The sequence below is a fragment of the Mercenaria mercenaria genome, chromosome 5 (assembly GCF_021730395.1).
Source record: "Mercenaria mercenaria strain notata chromosome 5, MADL_Memer_1, whole genome shotgun sequence".
Taxonomy (NCBI): domain Eukaryota; kingdom Metazoa; phylum Mollusca; class Bivalvia; order Venerida; family Veneridae; genus Mercenaria; species Mercenaria mercenaria.
The window spans coordinates 70,415,904-70,438,952 of NC_069365.1; the positions used below are offsets into that span (position 1 = coordinate 70,415,904).

General features: G+C 32.9%; 1 protein-coding gene across 1 annotated transcript; it reads right to left on the reverse strand.

Annotated features, from left to right (window-relative positions):
• Positions 1-1,241: 1,241 nt before the first annotated feature.
• Positions 1,242-23,025, reverse strand: LOC123557551 (potassium voltage-gated channel subfamily H member 6-like). Its single transcript, XM_053544675.1, has 9 exons — positions 22,681-23,025; positions 20,507-20,625; positions 19,352-19,721; positions 14,939-15,144; positions 13,843-14,087; positions 12,792-12,991; positions 7,038-7,137; positions 1,869-2,021; positions 1,242-1,261 (listed from the first exon to the last, which is right to left on the reverse strand). Exons 1-9 carry the CDS (start codon positions 22,732-22,734, stop codon positions 1,242-1,244), a joined length of 1,467 nt encoding a protein of 488 aa, XP_053400650.1. The 5' UTR covers positions 22,735-23,025.
• Between the last annotated feature and the right edge of the window lie 24 nt (positions 23,026-23,049).

The window sequence follows — 23,049 nt, forward strand, 5'->3', positions numbered from 1 at the left end:
AAACAGGCATGAGATAAGAATCTAGGTACGCCGTTGTGCATTAATTCTTTCAGAAGGATCAAGTAGCTTCTCGCAAACTACACCCAGACACCAACCCCCTATCAATCGACCCCACCCCTACACATCCGCCACCACGCCTTAGCCGTACGCCACAATTTATCAAATCAATATACACGAACAAAAATTATGGGGAAAACAACACTACAAAATCAATCTTACAAAATACATAAACATACACTGTGGTTCACGCATTATGACTGAATGCCTGTTTAACCGTGAAAGTCTTTTCGGCGTAGCTGTCTAAGCCCACCTTTGACCTACTTAAAAAACCAAGAAAAGCTGTAAATTTATAATTCTTCAAACAACAAATTTTAAAGCAGCTGGACTGGACAGAAATGAATACATGCATACTTTTAATTGGCTGAAATAAATATACTGTTTCAAAAAATGTTTCGTTTCATTCAAACAGAATATTACGTAGATATAGTAGATATTGTCTCTAATGATGTTTATGAGAGAAGCACAAAAGATTTCTGCAGACACATGTACCTGAATGAGGCGTTAAAAATTGTTTGTTTCCGGTATCCCGACCTACCCTAAATTTTTGGCCCAACCCTAAATGTTTTTATGGCATTGGAGAATAATTTTTTTCAACTTTTTGACAAAAAGTTGCAAAACTGTACTTTTTATGCTTTAAAAGTGATGTTAGAATTCAACTTACTGATGCTCTAAAAGCATAACTCCATGATTTGTATTCATACATTTTTCTACACAAAAATAATTTCCGAAAAGTCTCCCTTATTAAAAAAAATCCAAAACAAATTTCGACCTACCTACCCTATATTTTTTGAGCATGATACCGGAAACAATTTTTTTCTTTTAGGCCTGATGATAGGTTTTTAGTGACATGAATCTTAGAACTTTAAATACTATTTATGTATAGTGTAGTCGACGGTCATGGTGAGTTCGGCTGTCTCTGTAAACTGGAATGTAATTGCGGACTGATTTCCACCGCTTGGTTAAACTAACAGACGTAATAAATGAAGTGTCGATTGATTTGGAATACAGACCGTTTTATTAATTTCGAACAGTGTCAAAAATGATTATTTTTCACGATTCACACGAAATACTTCTGTGCTAGAGTGAAGTTACGTAAACAACGCCAAGACAATTTTAGTGATTTTATTTAAATTTACATGGTTAAATTGACAGGAAACCTGACAAAATATATTTTAAGAAGTCTATTGTCCGCTTTCAAACGCTGAAAATTTTTAAATAATGGACATATTTAAAAGAGTATGCAGTTTATAAGAAAATTCAGAGCCATTTTTGTCGAAATACTATTACAATGCAATTATTTATTTGAAAATGAACAAAAATAGATTTATTTCACGAAGAAATAAAGGGTTTCTAGGAAAGCTAAATGAATGTAAATTTTCGCAGGATGAAGTTTGTGATTTATTATAACATGTTAAAGTGCAGGTAATACCTACAAACAAAAAATTGAGTTGTAGTTGTGTTATGGTAGAAAAGGGGTGGGGGCGGAGGCAGCCAGTGTGTTATGCGTCACATGCTGATATTATCAGAATGAACAAATAGATTAGATTTCATTTAACGTAAGCTGTGATAGGATAGCCTTTGATTTAATTTCGATTGAATTGATTATTTATAAACCTATCGCTAAATCTAACAAAAAATGGTGGGTAGTGAGGGGGGGGGGGGGTAAGGGGGGCGTGGGAGACGTGTAATGAAATAATCGGTATAATTTCTTGAATTGTCCAAACGTACTGGTGCATATTGACTAATTTATTTGAATATCATATTATTGTGAAAGAACACTTAAATCTAAATTAAACATTAAAACTTACCTAGTATTGCCATTACATTATCTTCTGTCACAATCTCCAAGGAACCCCGTGCAATAAAATAGAGTGCGGTCAGTATATCACCCGGATGTATCAATGTGTCGCCAGGGGGCGCATGTGTTGTTTTAAACTGCGTGGATAAGGCACGAAGGCATCCTAAAAAGAATATCTTTTACTTTCAGTGGTATTTGATTTTATTTGTTAATGTAAGAAATATAAAAAGTAAGCTGTTCATATGTAAAGTTCATAAAAATTAAAAGCAACTTACAGCGAATCAAATTTTGATTTTTTTTCTTTACAAATATAACATGGCAAAACCGCTTTAATTTTATAGTTCAGTTTCTGCTTAACACTGAGATTTGTCTGTATAATATTTTGTATGAAAACCTAATATTTGTCGTTCCAAGTTAGAGTTGTGTGTTTTTATTACTTTGATATCAACATAAACTAGTATGCTCCGTTTTATAAATGCTTATATAAAAAGAGCCTCCGTGGCTGAGTGGCTACGGTTGCTGACTTCAAATCACTTGCAACTCACCGCTAAAGGTTCGAAACCTCGTTTGGGAGTGAAACTCTTTTATATCTATGGGTTAGGGCCATAAGTAGTTATCTGCAATTTTCATTATTTTGAGAAAACGAAGGTTAAAGTTAGAAGGACTCTGTATTATCAAATTAGCATTTAATTTGTTTGTAATGGAATTAAATATAATTAACCTTATTTGTTCTAGTGGTAAATGTTGCAAAATCATCTTAAATTTAGAAGTTATTATAGCTCCTTTTTCTAGCGATTAGTTTTAGCTCTACAAATTAAGTTGTTTTGTCAATATACCAAAATGCCAGTACTGATTAAATACAGATAAGCAACTGTGGCAGCCTGGTAAATTTTCAAACGACACTTATCTGTTGGGCCAGATATACATATCTACCTTTATTCTCTTATTGCAGTTACTATTTACAAGGTTAGTCAAGAGACCAGAATGGCAGAATTGACTACTTAAAAATAACTGCGAATGTTTTTCATTTATGAGTCATCTTTTTAAAGAAATATCATGCGATACGCAAATAGCTTCGGATGTACATTAATGGTTTTGTGCAATATCCTACAAATCAACGGCGCAAGTGTGCTAAAAGTGTATAACTTATATTATAACAGAGATTTGAACAAAATTCTTGAAAATGTTTGAAGAAAACCTTCATTATAGAATAATAATATGATGCTTAAACTGGGAAAATTATCAGTTTTAAATAGATTGTATAATGTTAGAACGAAAAACATGTTATTTTAAAGCATATTTGATACACTGTTTACTAGTATTAGTTATTTTATGTATGTATATAAAATCATAGCATAATTTCGTTTTAATTGCGATTACTTAAATGATTGAATGTTTTCTAATGGGGCAGTTTTATTTGAAACAAATAAAACAAAACACCAGTGCCACAACTGTAGATGTCAAACAAATACTTAAGATTCTTGAAAAAACATTTAAGGTTTTTACATTTTATTTAAGAAAACCTAGAACAAATAATGTCATCACATGACGCACATGTCAAATTCTTTATTACTACAGAAATATAAGCTAGACTAATATGTTTGCTCACTTTAATTAATCCGATCCATAACACAATCATTGCACTGTTGTCACCTGTGTCATGTTTTCCAGTCTTATCAAAATTAATCCTATTTTCACTGTGCATTGTTAGCATTAACGCTTTTGTTGTTATTATTTAAGATATCGGTTCAATATTGAACATTCTATATTCAAACTTTAAAGTAGGAAATACAGGCTACTATGAAAAAACTTCTATAAATTAAATGTTTTATAGATCCTTTTTGAAAGAGTACAAATTCTGTGCATGTAAATATTTACAATAAAATAGATTTTAAAGGTGAACCTTTAATTATTATTTATCAAGAATTTAATATATGGTTTAGTTTCGCCTTCCTGGCATAATGACACACTTAGTACCAGAACTGTTTCGGGTTATTATAAAACTTCGTGTCATTATGACAAGAAGGCACAAATAATCCCTGTATAGACATTTTCATTCTGGATATTTATGTTTTCACTTATCTTTTACCTGTATTAAGTATTTATTGATATTTTCCACAAACTTACAATGATATTTTTTTTATTATTTGTACCACTAGTATTTGAGAATTTATCTGAGAGCAAACCCGTTATGATACAACGTCGGTGTCAGAACTACGTGAACATTACGCATTGACAGGGCCCTTGTGATTATGACGAATGAGGTACATTGACCGCTTATGGATCCGCCAACAGTAACTTAACAGTAACTTATATAATAATGTAAAATGAAATGTGTTTAACTGAATGCAAAATTATCTGTTATGAAACATCATTATAAATTATACCGGAAATGTTAAAATATTTTTAAGTTTCCACGTAAACAACTTTAATAACCGTGACAGGATCAACTTTTATAATAATAATAAGGTACCCTATATAGTTAAAATTCAAATAATGCAGCTTATTTATGCATGTTTTTTTTTTCTTTTGGTGAACTTTCTGTTGATTTGATTTGATTAAGGTTTCACAACATACAAACAAAGTGCAAGTTATATGATACCAAACTGGATGAAAAATGTTTGTTTCATATCTCATTATAATCGAAATAAAAATGTGATATAGAAGAAACATTTTATATCAGTTGGAATTATAGAGAAACAGAAAAAAAAAATCGGACTCAATTAGTTGTCTCCTACTATGAATCAAGGGTAAGACGGTTATTCCAACTGTTTCCATTCGTTTCGCTTATAAAATATAATTATGTAAAACACATTGTTACAACATATTTTCTAGTTATTTGGTATCATGGAATTTATTCACTGTCTTTGAATTAGAGAGTCTCACTTCAAACGGTGCTATTGGGTGTAAAAGTTGCTACACATTACGTTACCTCTCATAAACAGATCTGCTATTGTTATTCTTATGATTTATTGTGTTCTATGCCAGGGGATCTACTTCTAGACATTCCGTAATGTTTTTCACATAGACGGAAGAGATCGAAAAGTTTCAAAGTTGACAGATTTCATCATCTTTTTTCAATTATTTTCTGCTATGTACGCCAAAATATTCATACTTGGGATAACGTGAAGACATTTTTGGGTCATATTAATGCCTTAATTGTCATGTTTAGTCATTTACAGACACTTAGATATGCAGTTTAGTATCCAATCAACATGAAATTCCTCTTTGACTTTTTTTCCTATCTGAAAAAAGTTTGATTTAGATCAAAGTCACGCGTACATTTGTACTTCCCGTATATGTATTCAATGCGCCATGCCACAACAGTTTGTATCATTACTGGCAAAAAAGGAAATGACTGATCTTTTATGAATTTATTCTAAGGATGTAATCTACAAGCATTTTTGGGGATATCTACTATTGTGTAAAATGTTTCTTTGAATGTTTATTTTCAAATTGTATGCCCAAAGTAAATGCTAAATCATCAAACGAGGCGATGACCTATGCTTTTTTCTCTTATATGGTTTAGAAACTAATGTTGTTCAAGCTTCAAAAGTATGAACAAAAATCTTAACTGCAGAAAAATATTCGATCATATATCCTCAAGTTATTTCGACAACATTACAGCTGAATGTATTTTTAGTTTATTCGTTACTGGTTATTCGTCAGCACTTGTGGACTGTCATATGTCTTACGCGAACTTACACTGCCCAGTAATGTAACAACGCGTAATATTTTCATTCAGTTTCTCTGCTACTCTTGTTCTGTTAACATTATGTACAATTTTATTGTAAGTGCTGCTTTTGTTCTTTATATTTTATGAAGTTTTATCTTTGCTAAATTTGTGCCCGGGGTCCTTTTTCTCCAGCAGTGTATTTGTAAACTTTAGGAATGTAAATATAGATTATTTCTTTTTATTTTATGTTTTTCGGTGGTTTATCGAAATATAACGGTGAATTATATCCTGATAAACTCACTGGCCACTCAGTGAAAATTATCAAATCTGATACCCGGATTAACGTCAAAAAGTTTACCGAGCGTACTGAAAGCCGGAAACAATATGACGATGACGTCGTTAAAATGACGTCATCTTTGCGATGCTTCCTGATAAAGTTTCCCGCAAATTTCGACATTTTATTGAAATAAACACAACAAAAGTAGAGTTTTAGACATAAAATAAACAGAAAAATTGTTGGTATCGATGTAATATCACGGTAATTTCACTCGTCAACACCAAAAGTTGTTATTTTCACTCGTGGCTGCGCCACTCGTGAAAATATCACTTTTGGTGCCCACTCGGTTAAATTATAACGTGATATTACACCGAAACCAACAATTATCCTCTATATAAGTATTTTTATAGTATACAGTAGCCATAAAGATTATTGTTTACGACTGCTTTTAATGTTTACGTATAAAAAATACGAAATATATACATATATCTATGTTTGGCTCTCGCTTTGTAGATATAAATCTGTTAACAATATAGATTAACGGAAGATGTAGATGTAGATGTATGGCCCTAAATTCTTGCAAACAAACTGTGTTAGACTTGAAGCTTAAATGCTGATATTCAGGTCTGGCAGGAATAAAATGAAACAAGATCTTACATATTACAGTGCCACAGCTTATCAACGGTAGCTAAACAGTTTTGGCTAAGTAGATTCTGCTATTATACTTGTTTATCTGAATTTATTGATATCTGGCTCGCCAGATTTTGTGAGATACGCGCTAACTTGTTTGAGTTCTGGTAGATATCTATTTAGTAAACAAGTATTAAAAAATATGACCCTAAAATTTTGACATAATAAAACATGATACAAGACAAAGTGAAATATGCCAAAAAAAAAGTGAAAATTGAAAAAAAAAAGTCAGATATTCACTTATGGCTCTAACCCAACGATATGAAAAAGACATTTAGCTGACTTTCTGATGGTCTGTGGTTCTACCAAGGTGCCCATCCATGCCTGAAATACTGCTCGAGGGGAAAACTGGGGTCTTCCGTCATTAAACGAAGGAAACTTTATATGACCTATAATTTTGTTGTAGTGACGTTACACCCAACAATAAAGGCACTTCATGGCTTGCTAAATAATGTTTGAAATAAATAATCGTACAGTTAATGAAAATTTCTATCATTAAAATTGAGCGCAATGCATCATAAAAAATACTGACATACCTGTAGATGCCTTCTGGAAGGCTGGACAATTATTCAGCAGGTTTCTGTTCAAATGAAGGCATATATCTGCTTGTAGGCACTCAGGGAAACTCTTTAAAACCTAGAACATATGTTTGTATCATACTAATTTCACGCATTCACATACATAACACATAAATCTGCATCAAAATGAAATACATCTGCTGGGCATAAAAGAAAATACTACTTTAAATAAACAATTTCAAAGAGATGAGGGAAAACGCTTTTATGTCAACTAAGTACTAGTATACAAAATGATTTGGACACGCATGCAGTATTCAGATCTCAAAATTAACATTTATTTTTTATGTCGTGTTTCTTTTTCTGAGACTAGTTCTTAACGGCGGGACCTCCTTAGCCGAGAGATTAATGTCGTTGACTTCAATCACTCGCCCCTCACCGATGCTAGTTCCAAACATCGCTCAGGGTGTACAATTCTTCATGTGAGGAAATGATCTAGTTGGCTAACGGAAGATCGGTGGTTATACAAAGGTGCTAGCCCATGCCTGCATCAATGTCTTGAGGGACACCTGGGGACTTCCTCCACCATCAAGTCTCATATGACCTAAATTGTGTCAGTGTGACTTTAAACCGAATAAAATAAAATAAATGTCGTGTCAGGAACCAATATAAATTATGGAAAAGCGTTTTGAAACAAATTTTGGAATATTTCCACCAAGATTAAATAATGCTTGATGAACATGCATTCTAACACGACCAGCAAATAACCTACATACATGTAGAGCAAAATCTATCTCGGGTTATTCTGCAATAAACCACTCGCGTGCAATGACGTCATCCGATCCAGATGCGTAGCGCGGTCGTAAAAAGTAGTTACCATTTTGTCTAACACTGTTGATGCTAGTATGTCGTGTTAGAATAGAAATAATATGTTCCCAAGTGTGATTCTACGGCCTTCGTGATATATTCTTACGCATAAGAATGAAAAACTCGGGTTATTCTACGATAAACTACGTTTGGGAACTTATCATTTCTTAATTAGACTACAAACGTGCGTGCTTAATAAAGTGCATTTTATTGGAATCATTTATTTCTATTTCTATGTATAAATTTGATAATATTACTGGTAACAAAGCATTACATATAATAAATCTTGTTCATGGAAAACGAAAGGCTTAGTACATAATTTTTCAGCAGACAAATTGCAGAAACAAACAAGACAAAACAAGAAAGATAAACCTGAACATACATTTACAGACACTAACGCCGGAATCATTCTATATGTTAATTGAGCGATAAAAACACGAGAAATTTGATGCGATGGTACAACCAAATGTTAACACTTAATTAAGCTTGATTTGAAGCATATCTTCTGACGATCGGCAATTTCCGTGTGGTTACGTATCCCGATATGCTATTTCGGCATCCTTCGGCCATGATAGAAAATTGCTATTTCACAATTAGCGGAGAATGCCGAAATTGCATTCTATCCAATTACAAATTTAAAGCTGAGAAAAATATCTTCTACAGCCAAATAAGCCATTTACTGTTTCATTTAAGATAAAAACGAATAATTTTGTTCACAATGGAACTGAACATGTGTAGATCAATTCGTTTTTAATTATGTCTTTTGTCTATAAGTTAATGCGTAGATCAATTCGTTTTGAATTACATATTTAGTAAATAAGTTACTGTGTAGATCAATTTGTTTTAAATTAAGGTCTTTGGTCTATAAGTTACTGAGTAGATCAATTCGTTTTGAAATACGTATTTGGTCTAAAAGTTACTGCGTACATCAGTTAGTTTTTATTGATGTCTTTGGTCTTAACGTTACTGCATAGATCAATTCGTTTTTAGGCTGGCGATATTCGCCAGACTATTATAACCATATATCGAGTTTCTGTAAAGTTCAACAGGTGCTGAGACTGACAACACAAAATATAATTTCATGCGCAATTCAAATAGTCCGCCACGTTAATCAGTTTCGCCATAGAGTTGTATAAAGATTGTTAAACTTACCTGTTTCAATAGATCTACTTGCGCAAACATGTTATAATAATGTTTTATTTTTCCAACGGTAAATACTTGAAAGATAACATTAGAAAATATTACATAATGATGGTAAATTAATTCGCCTCCATGAATGAAATGTCCGTATGAATGGAACTAACTCAACGGTGGCCGCTTCGTTATAGATTATGACCTCGGTCTATAAGGAGCTAAGTAAACAAACGCTGCTTCCGAGAAACAATCGTCGATATGAATTATACTGCACATTATTCGACGACCTGACATAACGTGGATAATAAGAAATATGAAATATCAATTAAAATGAACTTATAGTGATATGAGTTATATCAGGTCTTATATTTAGGGCTTAAGTTTTAAGAATCTATTCTTTCAGATCATTTGTTATAGGTACTGAGGGACGTAATCACTGCGTGATTGCCACAGTAACGTGATAAGAAACAAATGACCACATTATACCTGTTTTTATGTTATTTTTATACTAAATTCGTTTTAAACATTCTGACGAATACTGAAAGATATAATGTAAAAAGCGCTTTGTCACCAATTTGCTTTAAGGGTGGGTAGATGTAGCGAGTTTTGTTTAAACACACGTTTTCAACTTTTTTTCAGGTTATATTAAGATAGTGGACCCGTATTGGTAATGTGTAACAATTGCACTAACTTGATACAGTCCTGAAGTTAACATATTTCGCACTGTGATTCATCTTTAAATGACTTTCACCGTGTCGTTGTTGTTTGTTTGTTTGTTCTTTATTTGTAAATTTTGTTTAAGTCATGTCTTTTTTTCCTCCAGCTGAAACAGAGACAAATTTCAAAGTGATAGCCGTTGTGCAAAACGATCACAGAGAATTCATTTTACCAAATATTTTTCTAAATGAAACCTCAAAATATAGCGTAACAATTATAAAACACAAAATAAAATTGGCGATAACACTTTTTCTGGGGAGTCTCGAGTAAAAGGATTTAATCGGAAAAAAAATAAGCTCCAACTTTTGAAAATTATGGCCTTGCTCTATGCATTCATAAAGAACCATAGGGCAGAAGTAGAACCAACCTACCTACATTTATTCAAAACTTTGTAAAAATAAATGCAAAATCAAGAACTTTTACAAATGTAATTAAGTATTTTTCAAAGATGTCTAAACATTCACCCTTCAGGTCAAATTCATTTGAAACAGCAAGAAATGACTAAGAAATGGCTAATCAAATAAAACATTTCCGCTTTTGTACGAGAGATCAATGATAATATGTATTAAAAAAACAACAGTTTATCTTACTCGAAAAAAGAAAAATAATGAACAAAGTTTGGTCCTAGTAGGGGTTGAACCTACGCCCTCCTGAAAAAATAGTTAAAGTAATCTCATAGTAGGAATTGAATACTCTTCAAAAAATACATTATTACGGGTACGTCAATTTTCCTAACCACCGTATTAAGGAAGCAACATGACTAGACAATAATCATTAACAGTCCGGTTTATAGCGGGGTTCGAGCCCAAAATTTCCCTCATATCGACAAGAAAATCGCCCCATTTGATCAATGTTCATACATTCACACATAATGTGTGTGTTGGGTGGGGGGATTGCATATCGAAATATAGATCTTGTGTTTGTTACCTTTATATTTTATCTGATATTATCTCCCTCAATGTTTATTATCGCTTCGTAAGAAACATATATAAACTGTTATGGCACGCCAGTTGTCCAATAATAGCGTTAACCCAGGTTTACGGTAAAAAAAGTAGAATTAACAATTACAGATAAACAAGGGTTTTCGAACGTAAAACCAGGTTTTTCTAATACTTACCCATATTTTCGGGCGGAAACACGCCCGTGAACCCAGGTTTCAACTAGGTTTTTCAATTGAACTTTGAATTTCGGCCGTTATTTTAAGTTCACGAGCGTGAACCTACGTTTACGGGAGTATACCAGGGTTCTCGGGTGTAAACCATAACTTACGAACGTGAACATATGTTAACGATCGAGAACTTCGGTTTACGACCGTGAACATGGGTTTACAACCGTAAACATAGGTTAACGCTGGTGAACATAGGATAATGACCAAAAACCATAGTCTTGTTCGAGAAACCACGTTTTTCGAACTTAAACCTACGTTCACGTTCATAAACTATGGTTCACGCTCATAAACCCAAGTTCATGGTCGTAAACATAGGTCCACGTCCGTATACAATGGTTCTCGGCAAACAAATTATCCAACAATTACATTCTTTGTCGAAAACATTTGATTATCGAATACTAACATAAATTTTTGAGCGAACACACAGTATAACGGGCTTAAACTATAGTTTACTCTCTTGGACCCATGTTTACATCCAATAAACTAGGTTTCTCGATTGAACTTTAACTTGGATGCACAAGCTAATCAAGATCACAACAATACCCTATGCTCGCCTTAGTTTCATATGGAAAACCCATAATATCTAAGATTTTGCAAACATCTTTCCCGCACAGTTTTCATTCAGTGTTTTGTGGTAGCCAGCCTTTCTGTACTTTCAGTACTTTGATTAATTATGTCTTTGGTCTATAGGTTAACGTATTTGGTCTAAAAGTTAATGCGTCGGCCAATTTGTTTTGAATTAAGTATTTGGTCTAAATATTACTGCGTTGATCATTTTTTTTAATTAGGTCTTTTGTTTATAAGTTAATGCGTCGGTCAATTCGTTTTGAATTACGTCTTTGCCCTAAAAGTCACTTGGTTCGTTTTGAATTACGTATTTGGTTAACAAGTTACTGCGTAGATCAATTTGTTTTGAATTAGGTCTTTGGTTTAAAAGTTACTGCGTAGATCAAATCGTTTTGAATTATGTATTTTGTCTAAAAGTTACTACATAATTTAATATTCAGATTGAGTGGAAAATTGAGTGAATTGTATCAGGTTTAAGCAATATTATTCATGTGAAGTTGTTTTTTGAGAGAATAGTTTGACATTGGCCCTATTTCAAACGTTTGTCAGTATCATATATTGATCGTGACTACCGTTTATGAATGGTAATGGAGTAATTAAATCACAGCTTTTACAATGCTATTTTATAACATTTGATAGAATCCATTCATTGTTCTTATCATATCTAATTGCCGCATCTTTTGTCATATCTGATTGCCGCAATATGAATATATGACAAAACAAGTTTAAACAATATTAGCACAGAGAGTAGATCAAAGGATAAACTGATTTAGTAACGTACAAACCAAGTTATCCGAATGAAATAGCACGAGAATGGATGTCATAATAGCTCTGTCCTTTTACGGGATACTATCTAGGAAAACGTATCTTTCCTGCTAGCCACACGCAGCTAAACAATTATAGTTAAAATATTTTTCTGTCACATTATATCATTAATAAGATCTTTTATGAATTTCCTCTATGTACGTTAGATATAGGGTTGAATAAATCCAAAGAGGTCAAAAGAAAGCATTGAACAAAACGGCATACATTTGTGTATTTTGGAAAGTGTACCGTGCAATAATAAGTGTAGGAAAAGCGACGCTCTACAAAGATACGTAAAGACGATCTGAAGTTGTCGATTTTATATGAAACAAAGAAGGATTTGAATTATTGACCTTGAACCTGAAAAGCAATTTCCTATCATGACAGATGTATGCCGAAATCACACACGAAGTTTACGTAATCCCACGAAAATTGCCGATTGTCATTGCGGGTCACAGCCTTCAGTTAAAATTGGGACTAAACGCACTAGGTTCATGAAAAGTCTTTGTATACTGTACCGTGTTCATGTCAATTCCATTAGTGTATGACCAGGTGTGTTGGAAGGACTCTTGCAATCGGTTTGCAAGATTCTTTGGAAGATGATGGAAGTTAATGAACTCTTTAATGCTCTGCATTTTCTCATGGTACTCATCCGTGCCCTGATACACTCGCATCATTATAGAAGAGACGTTACCAAAGATTGCAGCACTCAGCAGCGCTGTAAAATATATAGACAAACATATAACTCTTTCCAAATAATTCTAATGTAGATAGAATAGTCACGTGACAAATACGATAATGGAAGGCACGTCTTAGTTCCGATCCACTATGGATATTTTCAGGTGGACTGAGTATACTGTTTTATTCCTTTGACAATGATTTGAAGACTACTCTAGAACTTCTGGGACAGTGTTCATAGTAACCAAAATACTTTAACCATGGTTTGGTAACACTGTGCATTTATAATTTCATTAATTTGCTTTAGTCGTGAGCAAAGTATAGTTAGTGTTCCAATTTACAACTGGATGTGTTTAAACGAACAAGACAATTTACCCCAGAAATTCATATCAAATTTAAATCTTGAAATTCCAGTGTAAATGACATATTTTACCTGTACAATTAAGGAGAACATTTATAATTACCACAGCTGAATTTATTTAAATAGAGAAAAGTCTTTATGATTGTCAAGCCACATACAGATAAAATTAGGGGGAAAATAGTCACGTTCCCGTTTCTATACAATAATTTAGCTATATTTCCGCTTTTATTCAATGATTTAGCTACTATCCCGGGTTTACTCAATAATTAGGCTAAAGTTCCGAATTTATTTAAAGCCATATGCCTCATTTTATTCACTGATTAAGCCTAATCATTGGTTTTATTCATTACTTTGCTACATTTCTAGTTTTACCCAATACTCTGGCTACTTTCCCGGTTTTATTCAACATTTAAGTGTACGTTTTCGGTTTTATTCAATAACGTGTAGCTATATTCTCGATTTTATTCAATATCGGGGTTTAACTTATTGATTTAGGTAAATTCAATAACAACAAATCGAATGCTACTTACAACCAAGCAACATAGCAAATATTGAGAATATTTTTTCGGCATTAGTATTTGGTGACACGTTTCCGAATCCTATTGACGTCAGCGACGTAAACGTAAAATATAACGCTGTGATGTAATACGTCTTTATGCTAGGCCCACTCTCTGTGACGTTGGCGACATAAGGCTCGTTAATACTTGTGGCTACAGTATCTAACCATCCTATAAGAAACGAGTTATCCATATAAATGTATACAAAGACAATTTTCCTTTCAATATTTTGATAAAAACGCTCATTTTGAAAAAGAATTCGCCACTTTACATACTTTTTGAATGACAGAATGTGAATCTTATATAATCCAATAATGAAATATTCACCTTACAGTACTAACTACAATTCAAAAGTCACAGTATCCAACCTACGTTTCATCTCAAATTATGACTTGTAGAAAACATTTACGCCTTAAAATTAAAACAGAAAATGATTTATTCTATAGCATGTTGCCATGTGACCTATAACTATGTCAGTGTGTCGCTATAAACCCAACAAAATATACTAAGGAAAAAAAATATCTTTGATAAAAGTACATTTTTTCCAACCAATCGTTTGTCAGAAAACTAACATACTGCATGGCGTTTACATTTTATGAGGTTTTATACATCCTATTCCAATGTATTTAAGATACTTACTTATTATGTAAAAGATATTAGATTCCTATAGTTAATGTAATGGACCGTAATGACACTCGGCGGTTTCCGTCTAATTATTGGCCGATTATTATAATATTAACAGGTCCTACTACCTTAAATTCTAAATGTCTTATTCTCATTCTTCGAGAAAGGTGACCATCAAAACGTGAACGATTCTAAGAACGTGATAAATTTAAAACATTCTATAGTTTATAAAGGACAATTATTACTCCATAGCGTATTATATTGTGATTTTGAACATTCAGTAACAATAAATCTGATAAATATTCATGAAAGCTTTATAAGGAACATTTGCATAAATTAGATAATACATGAGAAAAATATATAGAAGACCCATGTTTTAATATATTTAAACACGACGGAGATGTTATAGGCCTGCGGAATGATTTAATAAAATATGAATAATTACTTGCCTATTGCATTCTCCAAGTGAGGTCGCTCCCAGTACGCAATGGCATAAAACACACAAGCTAGCCAATGTCCTACCAGAGAGAACGTAACCATTAACAAAAGTAGTACGGCAGCACCATACTCTGCAAATTGTTCAATGCGCCTTATCACACGAAGTAAGCGTAGTAATCTGGCTGTCTTTAAAATACCTGCTATCGTCATTGTCTGAAAGAAAAGTAGCAAATACTTATTAGTTTTAGATAGAAGTATTTGTTTAAACACGAATCTTAACGACAAATAGAACATCCCTTAGGAGGACATTTGGATCGTTTGGAAATTCTTGTAACTTTTGCAATGCAGTTTTCGTTTAACTTTGATTCGAGATAAAATTGCAACAATTTTTAGTGTCTCAGCGTTTCTTTTTATTGACTGTGCAAAACTCATATAGAATACTGTAACGCTCATGTTAAATGTTTGGTAATACAGTGTAGTCATACAAACTGCCACATGTATGTGCAAGTATAAATCTTTTTAAGGAGGAAATTGACATATTAAATCTTAATATTTTGTCTTTCAACCTGGCGCAGAATGTTGTGTTTGAAGTGACGTAACTATTTACTATTTTCTAGAGTCTCAAATATGTTTCGTAATGATTGTTTACGAAGACGCTCCTTAAAAATGTCTTTATTTTGTTCAAAACAGAGTTTACTAGAAATTTATCAAATAAACGGGTTACAAGAAAGTGATGAACAAACGGAACCACTGGTATGATCGACATGTTATATTCTACAATTATTGACTGCTTTGCCGGTCAGCAGTCAAAACTATTGCCCGACGTCCGTTTGCTATCTTTCCGAGTACAGTGTCACTGGATTTGTGTTTCAAATTGACTCTTACTCTACTCAACGCTCCCCTATGTTTATTTTCAATTGCGGCCTGTTACTTCATACGCCAATGTTATTTTGTGATTTTGGTATTAGGCCCATAATAGAGTACCTCCTTTTTAAAGAGTATTCAATTCCTACTATAAACCTACTTTGACTGCAATTTTCAGGGGGCGTAGGTTCATGCCCTACTGGGACCAAAATTTTTTTCTCGATATTTTTCTTTTTTCTAGTAAGTTTTTCATTCTTTCAAGACTTATTATTAATTTATTGTACAAAAGTGAAAAAAAAAACATTTGATAAGCGATTTCTTGCTGTTCAAAGTGAATTTACCTCTGAATAAGGAGGGGTAGAGTTAGACATCTTTAAAAATACTGAGTTACATGTGGTAAAAGTTCTCTATTTTGCGTTTATTCTTTAAATCACATATTGTGGAAGAAATGTAGGTAGGTTTTAGTTCTGCCCCAAGGTTATGTTTTAATGAAGTGAGACAAATTCAAAAAAGACCCGTAGGATTCGACCTTAATTTTTCAATGTTGGAGTTAGAATTCTGTCTCACTGAATCCTTTTACATGAGGCACCCTAGAAAAAAAATGATATTGACAGTTTTATTTTAAGTTTTATAATTGTTTACCAATAGTTTGATGTTTCTTTTATAAAAAATAATGGTATAATGAATTCTCTGCAAATGTTTTGGATAAAAGCCATCACTTTGAAATTTGTCTCTACTTGAGCTTGAGGAAATACCATAAATTATACAAAATTTATATAAAAAAAAAAACGGCACCGTAGAAGTTTTTAAAAATTTGCAACAAAGTGCGAAGCACGGGCAACTGTAATAATATACCAAGCAAATGCCATTTTCTAAATATTGCTATTAGGGGTGTAATACCTTATCAGAAGTTAAAAACTGACTTCATGATTTAATATTCAATGTCATGCACCTACTTTAAATCATATATGATGTCAAAAGTCACAAAGAATCCGATTTAATGTAAATTATTCCTATCCATTTAATCTCTGTCTGCCATTCAACGTGTAAAACATGACATATCCTAAACAGAGATAGCCGATGATACTGATTATTGACTTCGTCGCCTTTCTGCTCAGAAATATATAAGCTGTTCTTGAGAAACGGACATTCAAGACCCGATTTTGTCATCCTTTATTAATTCACTTTATCATTTTCATAGAAAAGTGAACTAGAACATTATTCTTATAAATATTAATAAAGCTTCAATCAAAATCAAGATCACGTTATTAGCATATACGTTATAAAAGAAATGTCATTTGAGCATTCCTTTGATCCATTGCAGTGACAGAAGTGTCTATTCAATCCTCATAAAACACCGTGAAGGTGACGGTTTACAACGTGGACAGTCAATTAAGTCAAGGAAAAATCTCTGTATCGCAGAATGTCGTATTGCTGTCGTTTTTTAGTCATTCGAGCCAAATGCAGCATTGCAAATCTACATATGGTAATAATCCTTTATTGAACTTTTAATTTTAGTGGTTATAATCTCTGAGATGATTTTTGTTTCATCCGTATAGGTTTAGGCCTATATAGATCTCTACTTTCTAGTAAGTACAAAAAAATATACAAATCTTTGAAGTTTACAGCGAATAAATAAGTCATAGTAGATCTAGCTTTCTTTTTGATTGGGGTAATCAGCAAAAGCCTTCCCAAACTCACATAACTATCAATTAGCACATGACCCATGCAAAAATGTTCCCCTTGACCCAGTAAAAGTAGACTTTACTCCTTTGCTAACAGCAGCAAAAAGAAAAAAAAAAGAAAATGAAAAAAAAAAATAAATAAATAGAGAGTTTATTTTTTAGACTTATCTAAGTAACATATCTATGGATCTGCATAAAAACCGATTAAAATGTAGATCACTACAAGGTGGTGGTGGAAGAGCAATTTTCATAGGAATAGCTTTAGTAATGTTAGAGAAATTGTCTTTTAGTTCTTTCACAATAAAATAATTCTCACATCTGAAAGTAATCCGCCGACAGATCTCCATGAAATTTAACACAAATATCTCAGATATCTCAAGGGCAGCGGTGCATGCATATCTCTTCATTTACGGTATAACTGCAGAGTTACTGGTCAATTAAGAGTTTTTAAATCCTTAAATATATATTAAATATATATCTGAAATTCAAATTTCCTCCAAAATATTCTCCCTTCATTTACAAAACAACCTATTCGGTGGGTGATATAAATTCACTGAATTGTCCTGATTTTGATAAAACTATAACTTATTTCAAACAGATGAAAGAATAATTCTTTCATAAAGTTAAACCCTCGGCGACAGTTTGCGATTCTGTGAAGTTGAGACAGTTTATACATTCAGTTATCCTAAGTAACAAAATGAACGGGAAAACAGCACGATTGAAAAATCAGTCGCGCTTAGTTTGAGACGAAAAATTCATAAACGGAGTATGGCTATCCATAACATGTAAATTTGTAAATTAGCGTCTGATTAATGAACTTGTTATTCTCTGAAAAATGTTTACGATATATCATGAAAACTCTTGACAGCTTTCTAGTAATTGTCTCATGAATATTGATCAATCTCCAATCAGAATAACAACATTGTTATTAGCATATAAGTTGTGATAGAGATCTTGATTCGATGGCGGTTGGACATGTTGAATATTTTTTGTGATGGAGGGTCATAAAAATCAGTTCAAGCATTTTATGCCCCAGAGACGTTAACATTAGATTAGAGTAAGAGTTGTTTGTTACCTTATTCAGGCAACAGAAAGATTGTCTGTGTCATGCCATAGCGCTGCTCGCTCATCTTCCATTTGCAGCTGTTGACAGTTGTTTCCGGATTTTTTTCTTAAAAATGTAACTAACTATTTCCAGACAGAAAAAAAAAACAGTTAAAATCTGCAACCGTGTATTCGTCTTTTTCCCTACATGAACCATGCTAAAACGGATTATTGTATACTGCGGTGTATGTCTATTCACTGAACGATAAACAGCGGTGAGTTAGACAATAACCCGGGAAAAGACCTTGATTGTTTCCATACTTACATTATTTTGAAATATATTGAAGAAGATTTATGCTGGACTTAATATATCCGAGAAGTAATGAACCGGTCGTCATGTAGAAATTTTATGTCATAATTGACGTCAAGTTATGTTTTCGTAATAGCAAAATATAAAGCTTATCTTATTCATTTCACTGGCAATCAAAGCAAGTCATGTTAGAATTTGACACAGCATTGTATACATTAACTATATACTAGGGTTTTCCTCTTTCATGCTACATGTTGCTGGATTCGGCAACAACGAGAATGACATTTCGTTCATGGACAGAAATAGAAATGCTTTTGTTCATTTTGATTTAATTTTAATATTTATGAAGCTGCTAAATCCAGGTAGTTAGTTAAAAAAGAGAAGTTATCATATCTCAGTATAATTTGTTAAAACCTACCTTGTTATTATATCTTCTACAAAGAGCAGATGAAACAAACAAAACGTCGCTACATGTTCTAGTAGCTATAATCACTTTCTCTAATTAAAAATTACTCACGTCACTCGTTCCGGATCCGAAGAGAAGAAGATCAAAGGGCACAGCGGCTATAGTGTCAATGACAAACCACCCTTTCACGTAATTAATTGCAATTTTCTTTTGATTGGTAACCACTTCTCCGTTGTGGAGATACGTCGTCCGAAAATTGATTAGAATGTCCGCAATGAACATCAGGTCAACTATCAAGTCTATAATCACAAGGGGGCTGGCTGTGGAGGATTCTGGACTTTCAGTCCGGGTTACAGCGTCTCGGTTTCGTTTCATGGTGGCGTCTTCCTCGTTTAGTAGGAAGGCTGTCTGGTAGGGTGTGAAGACCGCGGTGTACAATACAAGAATAAGAACTACCCAGTCCCATACTGCCTTAAATGGGCTGGAAAAAAAGAATAACTGTCTAAAAAGACTGGTAAATAATTTACGCAATAAAGGGAAATGTCATTAATGCGTATTATCCAACAGCAAGATTAGTTTTAAAGGCATAGATCATAACCTCACGAAACAACTGCGAACTATTTTAGATTGAGGTGACCAAAAATCTCTCTACAAATTTACAATACAGACAGAAACATTTATGTTGTAAACAATAATAAGACAAAAGCTTTCTATTATTTATCCATATTGAATATGCAACATCATGAAACAACATTTTTATTCGAGGACAACTGAATTTCACATGTACTCACTGAGGTTTTCACTGCCCATAAAAACGAACATGCGCTGAATGACTGCGTAATTACATATACAATAAGGGAATTCCTGTGAAAGGGAAAGATGATCAAATCATTTGTATTTTGTGGTATGATGCAGCCACCCAAGGAAGCGACACAATCTGTCTGCTTAAGGCGGGAGATGCCTGCTTAAGTTAGGGGACCCGTAATGACAATCGGCAAATTAGGTATTATCCACATATGTTGTCGCATTCACCGTTTTTTTATGAACATTCACATGTGCTTTGAGCTACAGTTATGTCCGAAGAATACCGAATTACCTTGTAGTCACATTGAAGTAGCCGAGTATCATTACCGATCCACCACTTTAATTAAGACAAGTGAAAATGAGATGCTCTTTGTGCAAGTAGCTGCTTTATGTCAGCGACTGCTTTATGCATGTGGCCGCCAAAACAGGTTCAACTGAATTTGGTTGTAGCATTTCAATTACCTATAGTGAAGTATGATAAACTCTGGTTGTTGTCTCTTATATGATGCACTAAAATTCTGCACTGGGTCAAATATTGAAGGAGATTCTGAACCTCCGGAATGATCCTCGGCTTTTGTGTCCTGAAAGTATAGGTTTGGCACATAGATTAGAGATAGGGTTACTCTTCCTGGATACTTCACCCGTAATTAAGCATTATAAATACCAAAATTAAAACATACCAAAGCTTTCTTAATTCTTTAAAATACTGCCACTGCATTGATAGCAATAAACCACAAAAATAACAATACCATTGTAGAATCTATCAGACCAGCCAATTTTACCCGTCAAGGAACTCATTGTTTAAACTGTACGGTTTAATTTGCAACAGACGACAAAAAAAAAACGCATAAAATGTGTATATATAATTAACTACAACTTTTCAGTTGTATAACAAATTCACAATTAAGAATTCAACGAAACAAATCTAGCGCATTTTCTATTCTGTAAATATGAGGCTCATTTCAATCCATGTATAAAAATGGCTATATTCTAGCAGAGACAAATTGTTCATTTTTCATCATCAGCTGATAAATGATTCTCTAAGCCATTCTCGCTTTATCTTTATTTTAATACGTGTAACACAATTAAGTGTCCAGCGGATACGAAGCGTCAATAGATATCATTCGAATGCCTTGATTTATTGCTGGTAAAGTCTCTTGTAAGCTTGACTTAATTAATGCAGCTCTAGAGCAACAGATTTTTGAAAATACCCCAACGCAAAGAAAATGCTTTTAAGTTGACAGAGATGGGTGCGTTGTGGTGTCCTTGTGTGTAAACCAACTGACGACCATTTTTATTCGAACATTTACACTAAACTAAGCAGCAAAATAAATTATTAAAGTCGAATTCCATGACGACAACCGTTAACGAAGAAAGCTATCTAATGAAATCATCTGAAATATAAGTAAACTCATCTAGCGAATAACATGTAATAAATTTATCTTATGTAAGAATCCTTGTATCCTCAAATGATTTATCTTTGTCGATTCACTTACAAAGTTAGAACCATATTTTAAGATTATAATTAACAATGAGTTTTCAATTTTATGAATATATAACTGTTCGTTCAAAGTAGGTCTGTCCTTTTTACTGCAGATGAAAATATGTAACAGGTCCTTATGTAAAAGGTATTTAATCGTCAGAAAGTATGGTTCCTTTTACAGTTCTGTCCATTTCTGGAAATCAATGTATACATTTATATCAGGAGGCATGTTTTATATCCTGTTGAATTTGCATGTAAAACAACACTTCTTTTTTCATTAATTTGGTGTTTGGAATTTCTTTTTTTGCAAATATGGAACAGACCGTTACTGTTATGAATCAACACACATACGCTTAACTTATATCTATAAGTTAACCCTATTTTGGGTATGGAATGAAAGATAGTGAAAGCAATATCAACTTATAACGTACATTTGAACAGCTGTAGGCTTATCTTCTAATACTGCGCTGAAAATAACATGCATGCATAATTTGGATATATATTTGTTTATTACATGCTTTCATAGAATTATGTTAAATTTGGAGTAATTTTACTGTTAGACGTTAATAATTGTGTTTCGTACAACAAATAACAATTATACGTAGAAAATAAGAAATTTTGATGTTTCAACTTGAAAAGCTTGCATGTGATAAAATCAACATTACATCCTTGTATTTCCATGTAAAATTTATTAAAATCGATGAATAAAATTGATAAAATGCTCTACTATGCTTTATTATCTTTATTCAACTTCTTTAATAAATTCAATATGAAACGACACTTATCTAATTCTCCTCTATTTTCCAGATTGTTTTGTGTTTTGATTTACTTTTGATTCATTCAATTACTCAACATATTTAAAATAAAGAGTGCTTACTTAAAGTTTGTACTTTTGGTTCACATGCCTATCTATCGTGTACGCCACCAATAAAGTGATTCGAGAATGAACTGAATCAAGGTACTAATTTCATTAAAAACATTAAGATATTGTTTTTAACTTAACTTTCCGATGTCTTTAAGATGACGTACAAATTATTTTGTCCGTCAAGCATTTAAATGAAACAATCCAGACAAAATCAGGCGAATCATTTTGTAGTAAATTTAAGTATTTAAAATGGAAAAAAATGTCAATCAAACTTTAGTAAAATCTTACCTTTCTGCTAAGAAAGTTGTAGACGCTTACAAACAGCGTTTCTGACTTCTGCATTACAACTTTTGTAAAGGTCACGTCGCTTTTATGGTCAGCAATTGTGCACTTTTACGTCAATTTACTAATGTCTTTCTGCAGCATTATAATTACATCTAATTTAAATACCAATGAAATATTAGAATTTATTTCGACTATATAATAGCTTTGTGTACTCATCAAATAAATTCTTAACATAATAAATGAAAGAAGATACAGTTTTAAGTCATCCTAGTTTTTACGTTCCAATACGAAATCCTGTTATTTCCAACTGAAGCTTAAGCACGTTCAACAGATAAAAGAAAAAAAAGATATTTCGCCGCGGCACAGTCAGTC

Bases quoted from the DNA above. Each gene is read 5' to 3' on its own strand.
- LOC123557551 (XM_053544675.1), bottom strand. From the start codon at position 22,734: ATGCAGAAGTCAGAAACGCTGTTTGTAAGCGTCTACAACTTTCTTAGC. The intron at 2,022-7,037 runs GTATGTCAGTAT...TATTCTTTTTAG, and splicing joins CTTCCAGAAGGCATCTACAG to GATGCCTTCGTGCCTTATCC. The intron at 1,262-1,868 runs GTAAGTTTTAAT...AAAAATTTTCAG, and splicing joins TAATGTAATGGCAATACTAG to CGTTTGAAAGCGGACAATAG.